The sequence below is a fragment of the Alligator mississippiensis genome, chromosome 1 (assembly GCF_030867095.1).
Source record: "Alligator mississippiensis isolate rAllMis1 chromosome 1, rAllMis1, whole genome shotgun sequence".
Taxonomy (NCBI): Eukaryota; Metazoa; Chordata; order Crocodylia; family Alligatoridae; genus Alligator; species Alligator mississippiensis.
Window position 1 is genome coordinate 15,371,862 of NC_081824.1, and position 20,707 is coordinate 15,392,568.

At 46.7% G+C, this 20,707-nt stretch overlaps 1 protein-coding gene across 2 annotated transcripts in view; it reads right to left on the minus strand.

Moving 5' to 3' along the window:
- EVA1A (eva-1 homolog A, regulator of programmed cell death) overlaps positions 1 to 20,707 on the minus strand; it is a 310,552-nt gene that overhangs the window by 165,728 nt on the left and 124,117 nt on the right. For both annotated transcript variants that reach the window (XM_019480988.2, XM_019481047.2), the window contains exon 4: positions 11,715 to 11,867. In XM_019480988.2, coding sequence (XP_019336533.1) covers positions 11,715 to 11,867 — 153 coding nt within the window. The remainder of the gene's footprint in view (positions 1 to 11,714; positions 11,868 to 20,707) is intronic.

Sequence of the window (20,707 nt, forward strand, 5' to 3'; positions counted from 1 at the left end):
TTCTTCAAATACAGGATTTTTAGTTATCCTTTGACCAAATACTTTAGTGGAATCAAAACAGCTACATAAAGCTGTCCATGTGTAAACATGGGCTTAGGAATATAAATACATAGTTTGTCAAAAGTCTGACCTTGTGACTTGTTTATAGTCATACAATTAGAGGCCCCTTGTACTTGTGACTAAGGGTCCTTGTACACATGAGGCAATTGCCCCTTTCAGTGGTTTAATTGCCCTTTTTAATGGTTTAATTGCATAACAGTGTACACATTCAGCAACACATTATAGCCCCGGGGCCCCAAAACCCACTCACCACCCCTGCTGGACAGCGGCCCCAGCCCCAGCCCTGCCTAACTCACTCCCTCCCTCCCTCCCTCTGGCGCCTCAATCCCTGCTACCCCCTGCCACCAGACTTACCTGTGAAAGCTACTCTCCAGGCTGCCTGGTGCCCACGTGAATGTGTGAGTATGCACATGCACATGAACATGGTACCCCCTGCCTGACTGCGCTTGTCCTGCTCCCCCCAGACCCTTGCAGGCTGCAATTCTGCCAGCTTGCAGAGAGCTCTTTGCAAAAGTAGAAAATCCACATTTCTCTGTTAAAACAAAAAATCTGCACTTTTCTCAATTAAAAGGGAAAATCTGGGGGTTTTTTCCCATTTTTCCATGGGAAATAGAAAACCCAGATCCCTGCTAATAGCCAACCTAAACTTCCCTTGCTACATACAACTTGAGACCATTTCTTCTTTTTCTGTCATTTGCCACCACTGAGAACAGTGTAGCTCCATCCTCTTTCGAACCCCACTTCAGGTAGTTGAAGGCTGCTATTAAACCACCCTCAGTCTTATCTTCTCCAGACTAAATAAGCCCAGTTCCCTCAGCCTCTCCTCAGAAAGCATGTGCCCCAGCCCCTGAAACATTTTTATTGTCTTGTGCTGGATTCTCTCCAATTTGTCCACATCCTTTCTGTAGTGGGGGGTCCAAAACTGTATATAAGTATTCCAGGTGTGGCCTCACCAGTGCTGAATAGAGGGGAATAATCACTTCCCTTGACCTGCTGGCAACACACATACCAATGCAGCCCAGGATGCCACTAGCCTTCTGGCAACAAAGGCACATGGTTGTAATTGTTAGCTCCTGAGAAGAGAAAGATGATAGCAGTAGTGCCACAGGGGCCAAATCTTCAACCATAGCTGCAACACATGTGTCATGAAAGTGGATGTGTCCTGCTGAAACCTGTTTGGAGCTCCCTCATTTACACCTCAGACCCTAGAGAAATGTATCCGGAAGAATGGAGACTCAAGCAGAAATGGGAACCCCCTGCAAAATACCTGGAGGCCTGCTTGGGTGCCGTGGTAACTCTTAAAATCTGTTAAAGGAATTTGACCTTGTTTGATATTGTTTTAATGCAGCTTCTAGTTTGTGGCCAACATGCAGTGACAAGGCAATGTTCTAACTTTACAATTAGAATGCATAATATATGACAATATCCCATTACTTCAAGCTATGTGAACTCATCCATTTTCTTCCTGGAAATTCTCCCACAACAGCACATAAGAACTTCTACCATTGATCAGAAATGATGTTTCATTTCTTGCCAAATGCAGCTTTTTGTAGCCAGTGACAATGACTTCTTGCCCTAAAACATAAGAAATATGGGCACCTATACACATGCAGTGAGGCTGCTCTGATGCATTGTAGTTACAGCATGTTGGTGCAGACTCGATTAATCGAGTCTGCTGGAGTGTGGTAATAACCGCGCTCCTGCAGACTCCAACGTCACATGTATCAGCATCCCCACACTAAAAAATGCCAGCGGAGGCACTTTAACTAAAGCTCATTTAACAAGCTTTAGTTAAAGTGCTCTGACCACCATTTTTCAGTGTGGGGACGCTGATACACATGACACTCCGGGAGCTTTAATTAGAGCAGCTCTTGGCGCTGCTCCTCCCAGAGCACGTATAAAAATGCCCCAGTTTGTGGTCCCAGTATGTGTTTGCCCCAGTATCCTGTGGTCCTGGGAGCTGAAATTCCTATGTTCTAGTTCAGTCTCTGGCACCTATTCTCCAGAGCACCGGATTAGTGATTTAGTCCCCCAGTAAACAATGTTATTGCCTCATTGTGAGCATATAATTAACACCAGCAAAGTCAGTGGGATAGCTCGCGTGTTTAAAATTAAACACGCACTGAAGTATTTTGCTGGATCCAGGCTCTAGCTGCCTTCCCTCCTTTTCTCCATCTCAAAATAATGATACCTTCCAGCGATGGCGTGTTCTTGTTAGGATTAATGTTCATAACATGGTTCAGTAGCACTATCATCTTCAGCATATATTATTTTTGTGCTTGAACATCTGCACTTCAAGGTGATGTGCATGATAAACAGCACAGCACTGAAGAAGGTACATTATACCCCCTGGACATTTGGCAGCTCCACTACAGTTATTTGTCTAACCTTTTAGTACATGTTGTGGATGATCAATAGCATTACGATAGTAAACCATAAAGGAGTGAACATCAGAAGGCAAAAGCTTTACAGTGTGTTTCAAATTCCCCCTCATTTGTCTACTGATTAATTACCTTGTACTTGTATATGAGTAAAGGAAAAAAAGTTAAATCCTTCAAGTGGCTTCTCTTGAAATAAACTTGTCACAGGAACACTCAGACTGAGAAGACCATGAAAAAACACGATAAAGTATCAAGAGCTTCACAGCACACACTTTTTGAAGTTTCAAGGTTAGAAAAGGTTCATCATTTTTTAATAATTTTTTAATAATTTTCCCCGTATTCTTTGCCTTGTCACTGCATGTTGGCCACAAACTAGAAGCTGCATTAAAAGAGCATCAAATAAGGTCAAATTCCTTTAATGGATTTTAAGAGTTACCACGGCACCCAAGCAGACCTCCAGCTATTTTGCAGGGAGTTCCCATTTCTGCTTGAAGCTCCAGTTTTCCAAGCACATTTCCCCTAGGGATTCAGTTGTAAATGAGGGAGCTCCAAACAGATTTTGCAGGACACAGCCACTTTCATGACACTTGTGTTGCAGCTAGGGTTGAAGATTTGGAAGAGGGGGAAAACTGAGACCCTATGGCGCTACTGACCCTATCACCTTTCTCTTCTCAGGAGCTAACAAAATTTAACATAAATTAGACAGAAATAAAATATGCTCAGCATGGTTTACCATGCAGGTTTATCAATAATAACTTTACAATTCCTATATCATTCACAAGTGGCAGAACACTCTGTCATCCTGAACTTCATAAGGCCAAAACTGCCATGTGCATGTTATATATGTTATTGTTTTGTAGGAGACAGAGTTAAGTTCAGACCTCCATCCACCATCGTGTTTCTCACCCCCACCGCATCCAAGCAGCTAGCAGTCATGGATGAATTTTATCCTCATAGCACTCCCATGATGCTGGGAAGGAGCACGCTAGGAATTAGGTGCTGTCTGGTTGTCTCGGTCCTACTCAAATGTCCTATTCACCACGCCACCCATCCTCACACCCATCATCCCTTATTTTCTACATATATGTTATATATATGTGTATACATACACACATACACACATATTTAGAAAGAAAGACATGTTTACATGGCTTCCCTACCAACCACAGGTAGGAGCGATGCGTAGGAGGTGCACACGGGTGCACCCCTTGCAAAAAGGCACCTGTCAGCAGCACCTGTGGGTGGTCCGTGATCTCTGCTGGCCACCACTGACAGCTGCGGTTGGTCACCAACCCTTGGTCAGTGCTTGCCACCCCTTCCCGCTGCCGACAGCACCATCAGCGTTTGCGAGAGCTCCCAGCTTGCCACCGCCGCACTCCCGCTGCTGCCATGCCTCCCCAGCTGCCAAGGGCAGGCGCCGTTCATGACCACAGGACTCATACCAATAAAACTAGCCCTGCCCACTCACTCCACTCAGCCACACTGCAGAGTGACAAGTTGGCAAAGCAGATTGCTCAGGAGTTGCCCTGAACAGCCTTGAGCACACACCCAAGACCCATGTCCTGACTTTTCCCGGGGCATGCCCTCAGGGCCTGTTCTGAGCTGAACACCCTGCCAAATTACCAGTCTGGTGGGAGTGAATAAGTTGGATGTATTTTTTTGGCACTGATCCTGCAGTCAGAAGAAAGGCCGTATGCATGTAGCCCTAAATTTCCTAGTTCTTTCTCAAAAGGACCATGCATTTTGTTTTAAGGAGTTTGGAAGAAAATCTGCCCAAATACCTAGGATGGAAAGAGGTGGCAAGGGGGAACCATGACCAACTTTTTCTTCTCAAAAACAAACATGAGGATTTTCTTTTCTCATCAGTCATTTGCTCAGAATGCCTGAATAAATAATGTCAGACTTAGCCATCAGCAATCCCTCACGAAGAGTCTCTTTGCTCAATCCAGTTCCTCGTCTACAAATTACCTGTCCCATGAAATTCAAAGTTGCATGTGCTTAGACTGACAAGGTTCTTTGGGTAAATCCAATATTTTTTATTAGATCAACTCAAATAGTTGGGAAAAAAATCTTTGCAAGCTTTCGGACACAAACACCCTTCGCCGGGCTGGGGAAGCACCTGATGTGTGCAGTTGGTGTGTGTGCGTGCTCTTCCTGGATGGCATGAATAGTGAAGAAGCCAGAGGCTGGGCTGCACACAAGAAAGCTTAGACTATGGCTTGAATCACATTCAGGTGGACTGGATGGCTCCACTGGGGTTTGCAGCCTGTAGTTTATTTGTAAAATCAATTCTTTTCTGACGCTCAAAATCAACTGCTGTCCCAACATGACTGCAGACTGCACAACCTTGAAGAACTGCAGAGCAACATTTTCTAACTAGAGGAAGCCTTGATTTACAAATCATGGCATTTTTTAATCTACTCCTGGAGGAACACCGCTGCTTGCTGGCTAGCCAGCCTCACAGTAGGAGTACATTCTCCGAATAAGGATGTGGGAACTATTTGTGTAGCTCTTATGATGGTTAACATCAAGTAGGAGCAGAGGCCCCCCTATATCTCGGTGCTGAAAACCTATCTGTGGATTCTCTATTCCTCTGTGCAGTGTCTTGGGAAATACAAGGCTTTGGCAGTGAAGCACAGAGAATATGCACCTTTGCTGGATGTGGGATGCATTTTACATCAGTTTTTCCTGTGCTGTGTGTATTTGGAGCCAGTGTAGGAGTTGTAACCACTGCTAAAATTCACCTCCGTGTCCTCCACCATCTTGCGCCACCTCCCACAGGATCCTCATGCATAAAATAGATGAAGGGAAGTCAGGGCAAGCTGTCCATGAAGGACAAGGAGAGAGGACACATAACACGGGTAGTATCATTACTCACTTCTGGCCAGGTTGACAAGCCACTGAAACATATACTCAGCAGTTTTAGGTGCTCACTCCTGAAGATGGAAGAAATTTAGGGGTTGAAGAGGCATCTGCCACTCCTACCCATCTATCTAAGCATCCACTGGCACACAGTCTCCACAGGCTTTCAACCCTGTACTGCATTTAGAGTATTTAATGGGATCATCCCAGCGGGAGATGTATAAAAAAAAAAAAAAAACAAACAAAAAAAAAAAAACTTATGTTTCTACCTTCATACACCCAGTCTCAATCCTCAGAAGGCTCCTCAAAATCCCTCCATATCCCAGCCACAAGATCAGAGCATCTCCAAATGCAGAGCACAGCACATTTCATTCCCCCCATTCCCAGGCACCAGAAAGAGCCACCTACGCTCTCTCTCTCCTGGCACAGAAACATTTCCACTCCCCTCTAGCAGTTACGTGTTCCTCTGGTTTCGTGCCTGGTATGAAACAGTCTTAGGTTTCCTGCTTGGCAAGGCTAATTTAACAGAGTAAAAATAGTTTCCACCATTATTTTAGACCTGAGCAGCTGCACACATATGGATTTTTGCTTCAATCAAATCATGAGACACTCTTAGGATGGGTCCACAGCAATAAGTTTGATGCCAACCTCTCTAGCTACCCAGGCCCATCATAACCCAGGTGCTACATTATTGTAGAGGTCACCTCCTCCTGTATCTCCTCCTGTGAAGGGCTGGCTGGGAAAAGCAAGAGAGCAATGAATTTTAGGTAGCGTAACAGTCAACAAACTGCAGCCTCCTGGCTGTCATATTTATTTCACGGCTTTCTCTCCCCGTTACAGCATTGCTCTACCCTCACCAGCTCCTTACCTCCAACAGGGCTGATTCTGCCCTCAGTTACAGAAGTGCGAGCCCACTGGTTCCCAGAAAGTCGCACCTGCGCATTGAGCTAAGAGCAGAATCCGGCTACGTGCTGCTCTCCTTCAGTGCCAAAAGGAGGATGCCATTCTGCAGCAGCACTCATGCAACAGATCTCAGCTCCCTTCTAATCTATTTTAATCTATTTGTAATCCCTTTAATCTATTTGATGGAAGTCACTTATCGTGGTGTCCTGTGACCAGTGGGGTCCCCCAGGGCTCTGTCCTTGGACCCATACTGTTCAACATCTTCATTAATGATGTGGACATTGGAGTCAGAAGCGGACTGGCCAAGTTCGCCGATGACACCAAACTTTGGGGCAAAGCATCCACACCAGAAGACAGGCGGGTGATCCAGGCTGACCTGGACAGGCTCAGCAAGTGGGCGGATGAGAATCTGATGGTGTTCAACGCCGATAAATGCAAGGTTCTCCACCTTGGGAAAAAAAACCCGCAGCATCCTTATAGGCTCGGCAGTGCTATGTTGGTTAGCACTATGGAAGAAAGAGACTTGGGGGTCATCATTGACCACAAGATGAACATGAGCCTGCAATGCGATGCTGCGGCTAGTAAAGCGACCAAAACGCTGGCTTGCATCCATAGATGCTTCTCAAACAAATCCCGGGACGTCATTCTCCCCCTGTACTCGGCCTTAGTGAGGCCGCAGCTGAAGTACTGCGTCCAGTTTTGGGCTCCACAATTCAAAAAGGATGTGGAGAAGCTTGAGAGAGTCCAGAGAAGAGCCACGCACATGATCAGAGGTCAGGGAAGCAGACCCTACAATGACAGGCTGAGAGCCCTGGGGCTCTTTAGCCTGGAAAAGCGCAGGCTCAGGGGTGATCTGATGGCCACCTACAAGTTTATCAGGGGTGATCACCAGTATCTAGGGGAACGTTTGTTCACCAGAGCGCCCCAAGGGATGACGAGGACGAATGGTCACAAACTACTACAAGATCGTTTCAGGCTGGACATAAGGAAGAATTTCTTTACTGTCCGAGCCCCCAAGGTCTAGAACAGCCTGCCACCGGAGGTTGTTCAAGCGCCTTCATTGAACACCTTCAAGATGAAACTGGATGCTTATCTTGCTGGGATCCTATGACCCCAGCTGACGTCCTGCCCTTTGGGCAGGGGGCTGGACTCGATGATCTTCCGAGGTCCCTTCCAGCCCTAATGTCTATGAAATCTATGAAATCTATTTTGCTACCTGCACATGCCTGTTTCCACATATAGACCAAAAACAGAAGTAGAAAAGCGGAGGTTTGCCATGGGGTTCAGAGCAGAATGGTGGTGTTAACTGCTCAGCTGTGCTGCAGGCACTCGGATTCTTGCACGGATGCAACAAAAGTGCAGGCCAACCAGTACGTATAACTTGACTGGCTCAATTCTAGTTGTGGTTTCTTAGGCTATAAAACAGACATCATCCTTGAAGCGGGTGACTGACAGACATCAACTATTGTCCCGCAGGGTTGGGCCCCTGGGCCAGTCCCAGGGTTTCAAGGGTCCGGCCCTGCAGGACAGCTGCTAACAGGATGCCTCCAGGGTTCCCCTGCTTGCAGATGCATGCCCCGGAGTGCTCCTGCACCCAGACTCAGGACACACCTCTGCAAGCGGGGAAACTCCAGGGGATCCCCATTTCCAGATCAGTATCCCGAGTCGGGGCATGGCAGCACATTACACGTGCCTGGGAGATTCCCAGGGCATGCCTCTGCAAGCAGGGAATCTTGGGCAAGTGTTCCCCAGGCTTCAGGATCCCAGATCCTGTAGGGGGATTCCCAGTGCATTCAGGATTGGGTCCTGAAACCCCAGGAGGGCCTGCTCAGGGTGACTGGAGAGTGCTAGCAGCCCAGAGCCACCCAGACTCTCCTGCCATAAGGCAAACAAGTATCTGGCACAATAAAGCAGCACACATTTTTACTACCTATTGTTGAAGCCACACTTCTGGGCATTTGTGGTACAACAAGGGGCAAGATTTCCTCTAAGGTGCACACATGCACGGCTGCGCACAACTAAAAGTGCGGCCGCGCACAGCCTTTTCAAGGCCGCGAACCAGGAGAGGCTGGAGCTAGAGCCTCCACCATCTCCGGGACACTGCTCCGCTCCCCGGCATGGCCTCTGGGGGCATGTCCCGCAGTGTCCCAGAGCTGGTGGAGCCTCACTCGGGGCAAGCAGCAGCTCCAAGACAGGGATGGAGGCTGGGGTGGGCAGCTGGTGTGGGCTCCACCGACTCCGGGGAAGTGCTCCACTCCCTGGCCCTGATGCAGGGGAGCGGAGCACTTCCCCGGAGCTGATGGAGCCTGCGCTAGTCTCCAGCTCCAGGCCCTAGCCCCCGGCTCCCAGCTCCGGCCCCTGCCCCCCAGTTCCCAGCTCCAGCCTGCGGCCCCAGACCCTGGCCTCCAGCTCCCAGCCCTCATCCCCCTTTGGTAAGTGTCCTATGCCAGACTGAGGCGACACGCTCACGGACCAAGGCAGCACGCTCATGGACCGAGGCAGCACGCTCACGGACCAAAGCGGGGCACTCACAGACCACTGCTCCTTAGAGGGAACATTGACAAGGGGCATGAATGTCTGCCTGTTTGCTTGGGCTTTGTGCTGCCATAAACCTTTATATGGTGTCACAAAGGTGGCATCTGTCTGCAGCCTTGCAGATACCAGCCATGCACTGTCACACTTCTGAGTAGCTGCTCCTCATGGCTCTATAGGAGCGACATTTAACTTCTAAGGGTGCTGAACTGACAACTCTAGTGGCCAAAGATCTTCAGTTACAGCCCCACAAATGTCCTTTAGCCCACAGTGGCCACCTCTAGACATGAGATACAATAACACCATATGCCTTCCCACCACTTAGCTCTCTATCAGGAGAGTTGTGACACTAAATGCCAGCTGCAGGATTTTCTGAGGAAGACATTTGTCCGCGAGCAACTAGACCAAAATGATCAAACACATTTCATGTTGGCTAGAGTACAAGCAGCTTTAACTTGCTTTTAACCGTGCAGAGTTTAACCTAGGAACGTATGGAACTGATGGCTGCATGGGAAAAAAGCAGCTACTTAAAGCTACTGTCAATCAACCCTAACACGATGCAACATAACAGCTTTCTTTGAGGATTTCTGCCGCTTTCCATTTTAACCTTCTTTATAAAACTTTAAATACGAGTTCTAGTTAAACTTAGCCCTGAGCAATCCAGGACATCTGTTGCTAATGCACTTCTCTGCAGTTGTGTACAGGGCAAGGGATGTGGCAAGGGGGAGAGAACACTGAACGAGACACTCAGCAGATAGCCTCAAATATTTAGTCTGCTACATTTAACAAAAGTCTGCACTGAAGCAGCTTGATGAATTGGCAAGGAAAGCCTGACTGAGCTGGAGAAGTTTAGATGGGTTTTTGTCTCAGCTGAGGCATGGTTAGATAACTAGATACACATACCACATGTGTAGGCACATGCAAATCTGCATGTGGGACTGGCTCCCCACTGGGATTCAAAATGAGTCTGGGAGCCACAATTTAACTGACTTCAACCATTGTTACAGCTAACTAGTTTTTCAACCAGCTGAAATTGCATGATGAGAGAGGACCAAACTGCGAGCTTCCCCTGGAATAGCATCCAAATACCATACAAAGGCTGGTTATAGAACAGGCACCAGACATTGCAAACAAATCCCAGTCCCAAGGAAAACCGAGTTCCTAAGCAACTCACACCCTCATTCAAGCCAAGCAACCTGCATGAGGGACTCGCGTGGTTCTAGGTTTAGACTAGACATCAGGAGGCACTACTTCACAGTCAGGGCGGTTAGGATCTGGAGCCAACTTCCAAGGGAAGTGGTGATGGCTCCTACCCTGGGGGGGTCTTTAAAAGGAGGCTCAATGTTTACCTGGCTGGGGTCATTTGAGCCCAGTTTTCTCTCCTGCCCACGGCAGCGGGTCAGACTAGAAGATCTACAAGGTCCCTTCTGACCCTACATCTATGAATCTAGGACAGACAGAAGGACAAACACAGTATGTTTACTTCCATTATGGAGGAGATGGGTCCTGCCAGGGTGCGGCAGTGCCGATGGAGTGAGAAGACCTGACTCGGTGCTGGCCACAGGCAAGTCTAGAGGGGGTGCAGTGGCACAGCGGCACCCCCTTTCACAACAGGATGCCGGAGCAGCAGTTGGATGTTTGTAAGTCCCCAAAGCAAGGAAGAATTGCCACCTTCTTGACACCTGCTTCCTTCCCCTCCATGCTCAGTGGCACTTCCCCTCTTCTCCCACAGCCCTCTCCCCCACACACTGCTTACATAGACAGATTGTTAGTAAAATGTATGCATTTATGTTCTTAGATAGATCGTTAGGGGCTGGAAGGGACCTTGCAGATCATTGGGTCCAGCTGTCCATAGCTGACCCAGGGACTGGGGGAGCTCCAGAGCCACTCCTACCCCGCTCTAACAAAGCTGCACAGGAACAGCAGTGGCAGCAGGTAGGTTCCCCCTCTGTTCCCAGCCCTCCCAGGTGTTCCCCAACAGGCCGGGAGCACATACAGGAATGGGGAACCTGTCCGCTACCATCACTGTCCTGGCTGAGCCCAGGTCCCCACAGAGTGGCTCCAAGTAGCAGGGCAGGAGTGGCTGGGACAGCAGCAATGTCAGGTGGGTCTCCCTTCCTGAGCCCAGAGATGCAAGTTGAGAGAAGGGGAGGTGGTGCTGAGCATGGAGGGGAAGGTAGAGGGTGTTAAGGGAGGTAGGGGGAGATTCTTACCTGATCTGGGGCCTTACAAAAAGTCCCCAGCTTCTGCTTCCATGGCATGGTCCATCTGCTGTGGTGGGGAAAGGAGGGGAGAGGCTGGGAGTGAGAAGGTTCAGCCACCCCTAAAGCACCAGCCACTGCTCTTGCACCCCACTTTTTAAAATCCTGGATCCACCTATGGGAGCTTTGAGCCAATACGGAGCAAGTCACTTCCATGCTCTGCACCTTGGTTTCCACATCAGTAAATATGAGGATAAAGAGCACTGACTTCCTTTGTAAGCGCATGAGATTTTCTGATGGGAAGTGCTGTAAAAGGGGCAGGAGGCATTCTTACTGCTCATAATTTGCTCTTCTTAAAGCATCCTTCACTCTGGCAGTATAACTCTCTCCAAAAGAGCTTCTCAGCATCGCCCATTCCACTCCCATCCTGCACAAGTAGGAACCCACCAGCTTGACAGACAATTGTACTATCAGTCCCTAACCATGGGTGGCAAGTGTTTGTTTAATGTTAAGGAATCTGGATGCCTTTGAACAGAAATCCATTGCCCTCGCAAGCCACAGGAAACCAAGCAGGAGGAAAGCTGAATAGATAAGAGTGACATGGGCCATGTGAGGAAGAGACAAACAGGGGCTGGGGATGAGCTAAGGTCAAGAAGACCCCACCGCTCCACCGGCTGATTCTTTCAGCAAGGTCCACAATACAACAACGTCAAAAATGCTCTCAAGCACCAGCACAGGGCACTGCACACTCTGCACGGCCCGCTGGCCTTCTCACCTATCATCGGCATCCCTCGGTTCTGGTAGGGACATTCCAGGCTGCCTCCTTGAGTCCTTCCAAAGATAGCAGAGTAAATGGCTATCACCATGCTTTTTTTACAGCTCAGCCTCAGCTTATCATCTTCACAGGCTACTTTGCTCTTGTACTCATCTGAAAAGACAAAAAGTCTCATTATTCAACTGGTTTTGAGCTGGGCACTCCTAACAAGCAAGCAAGCAAGAAAGAAAATAAGCCAATGCTGCAGGGATCCCTGACCCTACAGCACATGTTTGTAGATACCGTGGGGTCTGCTGGCTGATACCCAGAAATAGTATGGGCTTTTTCAGCACAGGGATGCTGATACACATGACACTGGAGTTTGCTAGAGTGCAGTAATTATCACGTTCCAGCAGACCTGATTAATCAAGTCTGCTCCAACACATACTGGAATTACAGCATGTTGGAGCAGCCTCCCTACATGTATATAGAGGCCCTAAGTGACTAGTCTAGAACCGCAATGGAAATTGGAGGCAAGGGGCAGTAAAAATCCCAAATCTCCTGTCTTTCAGTCCTAGTCCTTAGCCACAGGTCCATCTTTCACCCATCAGGTGTCCATCCTGAACATTGCTATAGCTGAAAGGTGAACTAGAACCATTCTGATCAATAGGCAACAATAGCTTCTTAAGCAAGCTGAAAAGGAGTCTTGTGTTTGCAGTCACATAGGAGGTGCAGTAAGCTCCTTTCCTGCTGGGAGTGACTCTTGCTTGAGAGACCTGCTCTCAGATCCCATATCAAAGAGACAGCCTTAAATGACAGGATATGCTCCTGCAAGGCTGACACATACACAACAAGCCCTGATATTACACAGCCGACTGACACAGGGGATGTCCTAAACTTGTCTTCATTTTTATCAGAGGAACACTCAGAGGCCATAACTTGGATCTGCTTCCTGTTGTGGCAGGCATTCTGCAGATACATCAGAAAAAGTCCCTGTCATGAAGACCATATAATCCAACTAGGAAAGGGCTGCATGGCAGGACACAAGTGCAAAGAGAAGTGACTTCCCAAAGGTCATACACAACAAATCCATGGCAGTACCAGAAATATAACATAGTTCTCTCCTGGGTCCCTCTACAGTGACTAGACACTGAATTATGATGTCTTTTGAAGTAAAAAATTACACAAATATATAAAAAAAAAAATTGGGGAGATCTATGAAGTCCAGATGTACCAAATTACTTGGTACCAGAGAATGCAAAAGAATCATTATTGAGACGTTTAATGCTGAAGGGTTTTATTCATGGCAGCTAAGACATAATGGAAAGTTAAAAAAAAAAACAAAACAAGAAAAGCAATGGTAACTAAATAGTCAAGAATTAATTCTTCTTTATTAGAGCCAGTCAGGAATTTTCCAACCAAATGGAAAACACCAACTTGAAACTGAAACTCTTCCCGGTAGCATGCCAAAACATGTTTCAAAGCATGTTGGGTTGGGGAACTGTGTCTGAGGTCCAAGGCAGAATTGCTATTGAAAACCAGAGACATCCCAACCTTAGAACAACCAATAGCCTTGTGGTGGGAGCATGAAGGTGGGTCCCTGATCTGAAGCACTTAGAGCAAGGACCTGAACTGGGACTGCCCACATCCTAGATGAGAACCCTACCCCATGAGGTGCTGGCTATTCTGGGATGCATGGTGGGTTTTTTTCATAAAAGCTTTGAAATGTCTTGAATTTGTCCCACTGTTTTAAAAAAATGTTTGAAATCTAAAGTTTGCATGGGGACAGGAAAACCATGACTTGCCATAATATCCTATTCCCAAGAGAAGACAGTAGAAGTAAAACAAGACTCAGACATGTGTGACCCATACACACACATACTCATACATGGCCACATATACCAGCAGGGGCAGATCCAAGGGGGCCATGGGAGGGTAGTCTCCATCATTAATCATCGCCCTTTCCCCTTGCTGCCAAATTTGTTGACTGTGAGTGGGGTGGGAAATGATGCTGGAATTCATCCTCTGGACTTCACAGCCATGAAAAAACAGTACCTCTGGTAAGAGCTGGCACCAACAAGCTGGTGAGCCCCAAGCATTCACTGAACATGCACTGAACCACCAAAGAGGATGTGACCCCTTGTCTCCCTTTCTGGATCTACCCATGCAAAACACTAGGAATTTTTGCAGTGACCATAAACACAGAGCCAGCTGAATACCTAAAATAATTACAGGAAGCAACCTGGCCTAGAACACCCTAGGATCTTACCATAACAGTCATTGAGCAGAAGATCGTCAATCTATGTACGAAGAGATATTTAGACTGTGCGCGTTGTCATGATGGCTGAGCAACAAACATAAAACTAATCATATTTTTCTCTCTCATCACTTATATCTACTGAGCAGTTCATTGGGGACTGGCCTTGTTATTGAGCTTTGCGTTTTATTCTGAAAGCACTTAGAGCATGTCCATGCAATACAAGGTGCTGCCATGCAGAGATGCCCTACACTGGCTCTGGATATGGAAACAGCATAGACATATTAGTTCAGGGCTCCTTGCAGGCTAGCTAGCTCTGCTAAGTAGGACTTATTACTCCAGGCTCAGCACCACATTAATGGGATACACTGCTTCTGGCTCTGCAGCTAAACCTGCAAGCTAGCTCTGGCCATCTCTGCATACCTGTGTATTGAAGAGCATATCTATTTAACCTCCACTAGACTCACTGGACAGTAATGAGGCAAACACCACCAAAGCTATACTTCCTACACTAGTGATTCTCACCCTTGGAGTTGACTCATGGGTAGCCATGATCATGGAGGTGGTGGGGCTGTGTGATAGAGCATTTTGAATATTAAAAAACAAGATAGCAAATTTGACTACACACAGAGTGCAGGGGTGATGTGCTCTTGGCTGGCTGTATTACTGAGTACATGGGCCAGAGCATTCTGAAATAGATGCGGCTTTATCAGGGTCAATGGTGTCTTTCCTAGGAACGAGGAATCAAGTCTGGAGGTCACCAATATATGGATCACTGTGGCCAAGTCCAACCCAGTACAGGAAAGAGTCCTCTGGCTGCCAGAGATGAAACAACCACTAGGCATCTAATCATGGTGCAGCATCCAAACAAGGTGCCATCCCCATCCTGCAGATCTTTTGGGGAACAGGTGACCACAACTGGCTCTACCATAGTTATGGGCACCCTTAAGAAATATGGGTAAGCAGACAAATGGGATGTGCTATGACAAAGAAGGCAAGCCCCTCCAAGTATTTTACTCTTCACAGCATTCCCCCCTTCCATCTTGGCATGGAAATTATTCAGCAAGTTCTTTTTCATCCCAGGTACTAGGCTAAGAACTGTAACTGAGTTAAAGGCAAGGCAGAGCTGGCCTTTCTCCACACATTTACCCAGGTTTCACAGGCTGGAACTGGGAATGAATGTGCTTTGCTTCTCTCATACACCTGCGCATGGCCCGGTCACAAACTGCACTAAACTTATTCTGTCACAGTATGGACACAGTTCAGTACAAATGCAAACATTTGTATTGGAGGGTTTCATGTTTCCCCCTGAAAAATTAAACATGCCTAAGTGGCAGAGAAAAGGTGGTAGTGATATTCAGCAAATGGCTTATTCTGCTTTAATCCCCAGCGCAGTCATTTGTAGGGCAGCAGAGATTTGAGATGATTAAGATATCTGCTAAGGATAATATCCCCCTTTATTGCTTGCTGTGGTTTCAGAGACACCAGCTCAAGTATAACTAGATGGGGAGACCAAGGAGGGGAACAGCTGCGGGCTTTTCCAGACACATTTCAAAGATCTTTATACGACGTGATTATAATGTAGATTGAACAATCGAGGAAAAGCAATAACAAATGCTTCTAATGGAAAAATTAGCCCTTGCAAATTGCAAAATGAACTATTGGAAAGGGAACTATAAAGCTACAATAATTAGAAAATGGTATACAAGGACATTGAATATTTGGACTGTAATATATTTACCCAGAAGGGACTGATGATGAAATATGGACATTGATGCATACGGTCCTTGATGATTTTATGATCTGTTGTCATTGGGAAGATCAAAACTGAATTTTAATGGACTCAGTCTCAGGATAATATCAGTGCTGAAAGATCCTGTACACTTAACAGGATGTGATGGATGACTCTACATTCCAAAAGTTTATACTGGAGCACATAAACTGCAAGTATTTTAAAAGCTAACCAATTAAGAAACTTAATATAACATAATACAGAGACATGGGAGTGGTGGGTGGGATCCTGTGGATGTATAGTGACTGAACCTCTTTCACAGTTCAAAGAACCAAAAAGACATGGAAACAGAAATTCTTCTTACCGGCATTTAAAACATCCAAACTACAGATCCTGGGAAGTTAACAATGAAAGACATTTAGTAGATGACCTTGGTAATGTTGCCTACCTTCTTATCACTGCAGAATGATTTCCTACACTAGAAACTCATAAGCATTGTTTTGCCTATGACTTGTTAATAAAGACAACATCCTAAATGCCACTTCAGTTTTGAAATACTTTCATTCTCAGGCAAGAATTTCTCTTCCACCTAAAATTTCATTAGTTCCTTTCAATCCAATAATTCTTAAGTTATACCAACTGTGACAGGGGGCCTCCCGGGGCCGAACTCTGTGGCCCGCCTGCCTGTCACCGTGACAGCAGGCCTACTCAGGGCCGAGCTCTTCATGGCCCGCCCACCTGTCTCTGGGCAACCGCCCGCTCATCTCGCCCACCACGCCTTTGATGATAATGAGTTCAATTATGATGATAATTAAGTGGGAGGCTGCCCTTTGACTGCCCCGATGCCCAGGGGCGCTCTGCGGCTCCGACCTCCCCTAATACCGCAGCCCAAGCCTTGCAGATGGCATCATGGTGTTCTACCTCACCGGCCCCTGCACTGGGCCCCAGAATCTTCCATGCAAGACCCCGCTATGATCTTCGCTACTCAGGCGGCCACTCCGCCGCCATCTGGGCTACCTCACCCCCCCGAAGCCTTGTCCCCCTCTCGGGTGTGGTTCCCCCGGAACCTTTGGCTACCTAGCCCTGGCCCACCTCAAGGCCAGTCGGGACCCCAGGCCCCCGGCTCTTGGGCGTCCCTCGCGGTGGGCCCCCGGCCCTTTTGACCAACCTGGTCCTGGCCCCAGCATGGGCCAGTCGAGGGTACTCTCCCCTTCGGGCTGCTACCGCAGGACCCAGCCCCCTCGAGGCCTATCAATGTGCCGGCCTTTCACCGGGCTCGATGTACCGCCCCTCTCGGGCTCCTCATAGGTGGCCCCCTTCCCACCGGGGCCTCTCACCACCGCCCCCTCGCACCGGGGCTACGCAACCCACTGGTTGCAAGTGGCAGGAGCACCCTGTGCTCCGCCACACAACTAATAACTCCCAAAACAGTAACTTCTCCCTGATTTGAGGTATGCACCTCCTATTACTTTGTTATTTCGCCACTATTTTCCCTGCCAGCCCTATAGTGTACAGGGTACATTAATTTAGTTCTGTCCATCTCTTTCTGTATTGATAACTGTTAGGATACAGCGAGCCAGTTTATTGTTGCTCAATATTGTCAGAAACCAGATGGAGAAAACAGGATGGGGGGAATACTCTCCCAACAGAAAATGCTTATTTTCCACCAAAAAATTTCAAGCCAGGAAAACAAACATCTATGAGCCAGGCTCTCTTGCTAGCATATATCTCCTATAATATATTACTTCCCGTCTCCCCATGAGAGAAGCACCTCCCCACGGCACATCATGGAAGACAGAATCCAGATAGAGAGCCCACCTTATGGGAAGAATATGCACACATGGCATCAAGCTACACCATCATGTGCAACCAGAGGACCTGTCTGGATCAAATTACTTTAGGTACCGAGCAAAAACTATTTTTTCTTTTGGTTTTTCAATGAAATATGAATTTTTCCCCAGGAAATAAAATGTTTTTTGTAAAAAATATATATATATATATATATATATATATATATATATATATATATATATATATATTACTTTTCCTTCAGCCTGAATTCTCAACTTTTAAAAGAAAACCCGAAACCTTATATTTTAAATAACCAGTCACTATCAGTTGAGTTATAGCAATTTCACCTTTGAGGCTGACAAAGTTTATTTAGTAGCTTGCATAATGTCTCACATTCCAGACACTGCTTTGGACTGCTGAAGCATTGATTCTCATTAGGGACCAGAATACACAAAAACTGATAGCTAATACGAAGTAAGAGCTATTAAATGCTGATTCCTTGCCAGTTAAAACAGAAAAGAGCACCTAGGAGATCAAGTAGACCAGAGAACTGGTATTGGAATATAAAGCCTTTTGATTACACATTAAGCTAAAGATGAAAGATGTCACCATCCAATGACCCCGATAAGAAATAGCTCATGTGATAAGAGTTTGGTGGTCTCAGCCTAGTTCTCAACAGAAGAATATCCACATTACAAAAGGCACCACAATTCAGCAAGCTTATTACCAGGCTCAGCAGAGAAACCATTGTCACAATAAACCATGGTATGTTGTATTCCTTGCCACTTGGATGGGGTCCCTTGAGTTCAGAGCTCAGCTTTGATGGTGAAGCTGTGTGGGAGGAGATGAACAATGCAGCTGTCTGTCAGTATGTTTGGAGGCGTCGGCCCTTTGAAGTTGAGGATGACATCCATCACGCTTGATGAGTCCTCAGGTGACTGAGGAGCCTGATTCTGGATACACATATTCGTCAGCAATGGGGCACGTTGTTGTGTGGGGGAGTGGGATTTGCAGCCTCAGGTTGGTCTCCTTCTCCTTCCTCTGCCGCCGCCGTTCCACCTCGGTATCAAGTCTTTGGGCCTCAAAGTGGTGCACACCTTGGTGGACTACGTGGTGCCATACGGAACAGTCAGCAGCTTGCTCCTCCCAGCTATTGGTGTAAATGCCTTCATGCTTGAGGGCAACCTTGAGTGCGTCTTTGTACCATTTCCTTTGGCTGCCCTTTGAGCGTTGGCCAACGGAGAGCTGGGAAAAGAGAATCTGGCGAGGGAGGCATTTCTCGGACATCCAGACACAGAGGAAATGAACAGTGCAGCTGTTTGGAGGGGTATATAAAGGACTTCATTCGCCAAGAGTATCAGTCCAGTACATACTGGGACTGAGTTCCTTCAGGCTCCTTCATGGAATATAAGGCACCATCCAGACTTCTCAGCTTGGCAGTTTCCAGTCAGAGCTCATGATTGGAGCCTTTGAACCTAGCCCTATCCCTTTTTTTAACATAATTTGTATCTGATAATTTGTTAATCTATGGAATCTGTTCCCCTCCCTTTGACGCTAGACTTGTGTTCTGGGTGGGTTTAAGCCCACTCTCCCAGAATTCAAATAAAATAGCACTTATAGAGGCCAAGTTCCTCTAGACAATGTCCACAGATTCCTGGGACTCCTTTGTGGAGCAGTAGTTGTGTGGCACTCTCATCTTGGCAGCCCCCCACACAATATTTTATATGTGGTTTTAAACTTTTGACTCAATCCCCCACACACACTTGTTTTAGCATGTTTTCATCCCAATTACCTCTTATTTTCCAGGTCTTGCATCCCATCCCTCACCTGATTGATGAGTTCTGCTGATGTCCAGGTTTCTCTGTCTAGTGCCACCTTGTGACTCTCTTGATTTGTGCCTGTTTGTTAATTTACTGTCCTTCCCCCACCCTGCCCACCCTGGATCTGGTTAAATCCTAAGTGATTCAGCTCCTCCCTTATGGGCACTGACAGATGTGCATCTCCCCCACTGTAACTCATGGCACTTCACAGAAAGTGCCATGAATTACAACAACTCCTCTGACCCAACACATTTCCAAATCAAACTTCATTTTGGAAGACATCCTAAAGACAGCAACAGGAGTTGGGCTGGGCTGCATCAGCCCAACTCTGCTCCCAGGCTCAAACTGACAGAAGTTAATGAAGGTACTCTGCTTTGGAGTACCTTCATCTGAACCCTCATGAAATGGGGACTAATTTGTCACTCATCAGCACTTTTAAATCACTCTGCAGCCATGCACTTCTGTCAGGGCATGGCTGTAGAGTGCTTTCAGGAGGCCGATTGTGTGACAAAACGTCACTTCTGTCAGAGCCCTATCTGTGGCTCTGTGACCTACAATGGTCCCTGGTTTTCATTCTCTGTCCCCTCTTCAGATATGAATTCCACGACCTCTCCCTCATTTGAGGGGATTGGCTTTTTGTTGTGGTGGTAGGCTCCATCCAGTGGGCCACTAAGCCAGAACATTTCGCCAACACAGAAAAATTACAAGGAAAACTCAACATTATTATTTTACTGTATTTCCCCACCTTTTAAATTACAGGCAGAGGTTTTTGAAAAAACAAAATTTGTTCACATTAATGTCTAGCTCTCCACGTAGTTATTTATCCAGAAAATCAACTGAAAGTCTTAAAATTCCCTCTCGTAAGACAATGCAGATACTTCTCAAGCAGATTTTCTCCCAGTTTTGAAAGGCAAGCTGAAAACTCAGCCACCGACAAGTTGTGGAGGTTTGAAACTGTTTCAACAACCAGGAAGGCTGTTCGTTATAAATGACCTTGTCAGATTCCTTTAAAATTAGACTCACGATGCACCCATCCAATTTGCAGCCTTTAAAAGGAGCCTTTCCACCCTGTCACTTTGATTAGACTGAAGCAGTTGTCTTTTTATATTCTGCTTTGAAAAGGCTGGCAGTGTTGCAAATTAGCTGCTACATTTCATTTCCAAAGCAGGGCTTGGCTACATTGGGGTGGACTTTGTGGTCAGATAAACAAAGCTATAGAGTGATACAGAGAAGAAAAAGAAATTGGGTACTGAAATGTATATACTATATGATGAGATGAAGTATAAACATAACACTGGGAGACAAGGACAGCTGAATACCAATCACAGCCCTTCCCCTGACATGGTGGAACTAATTTTTCCCTCCACATAGATGCTGATTTAAAACTGGAGTAATTCAATTTCAAATAAACAGC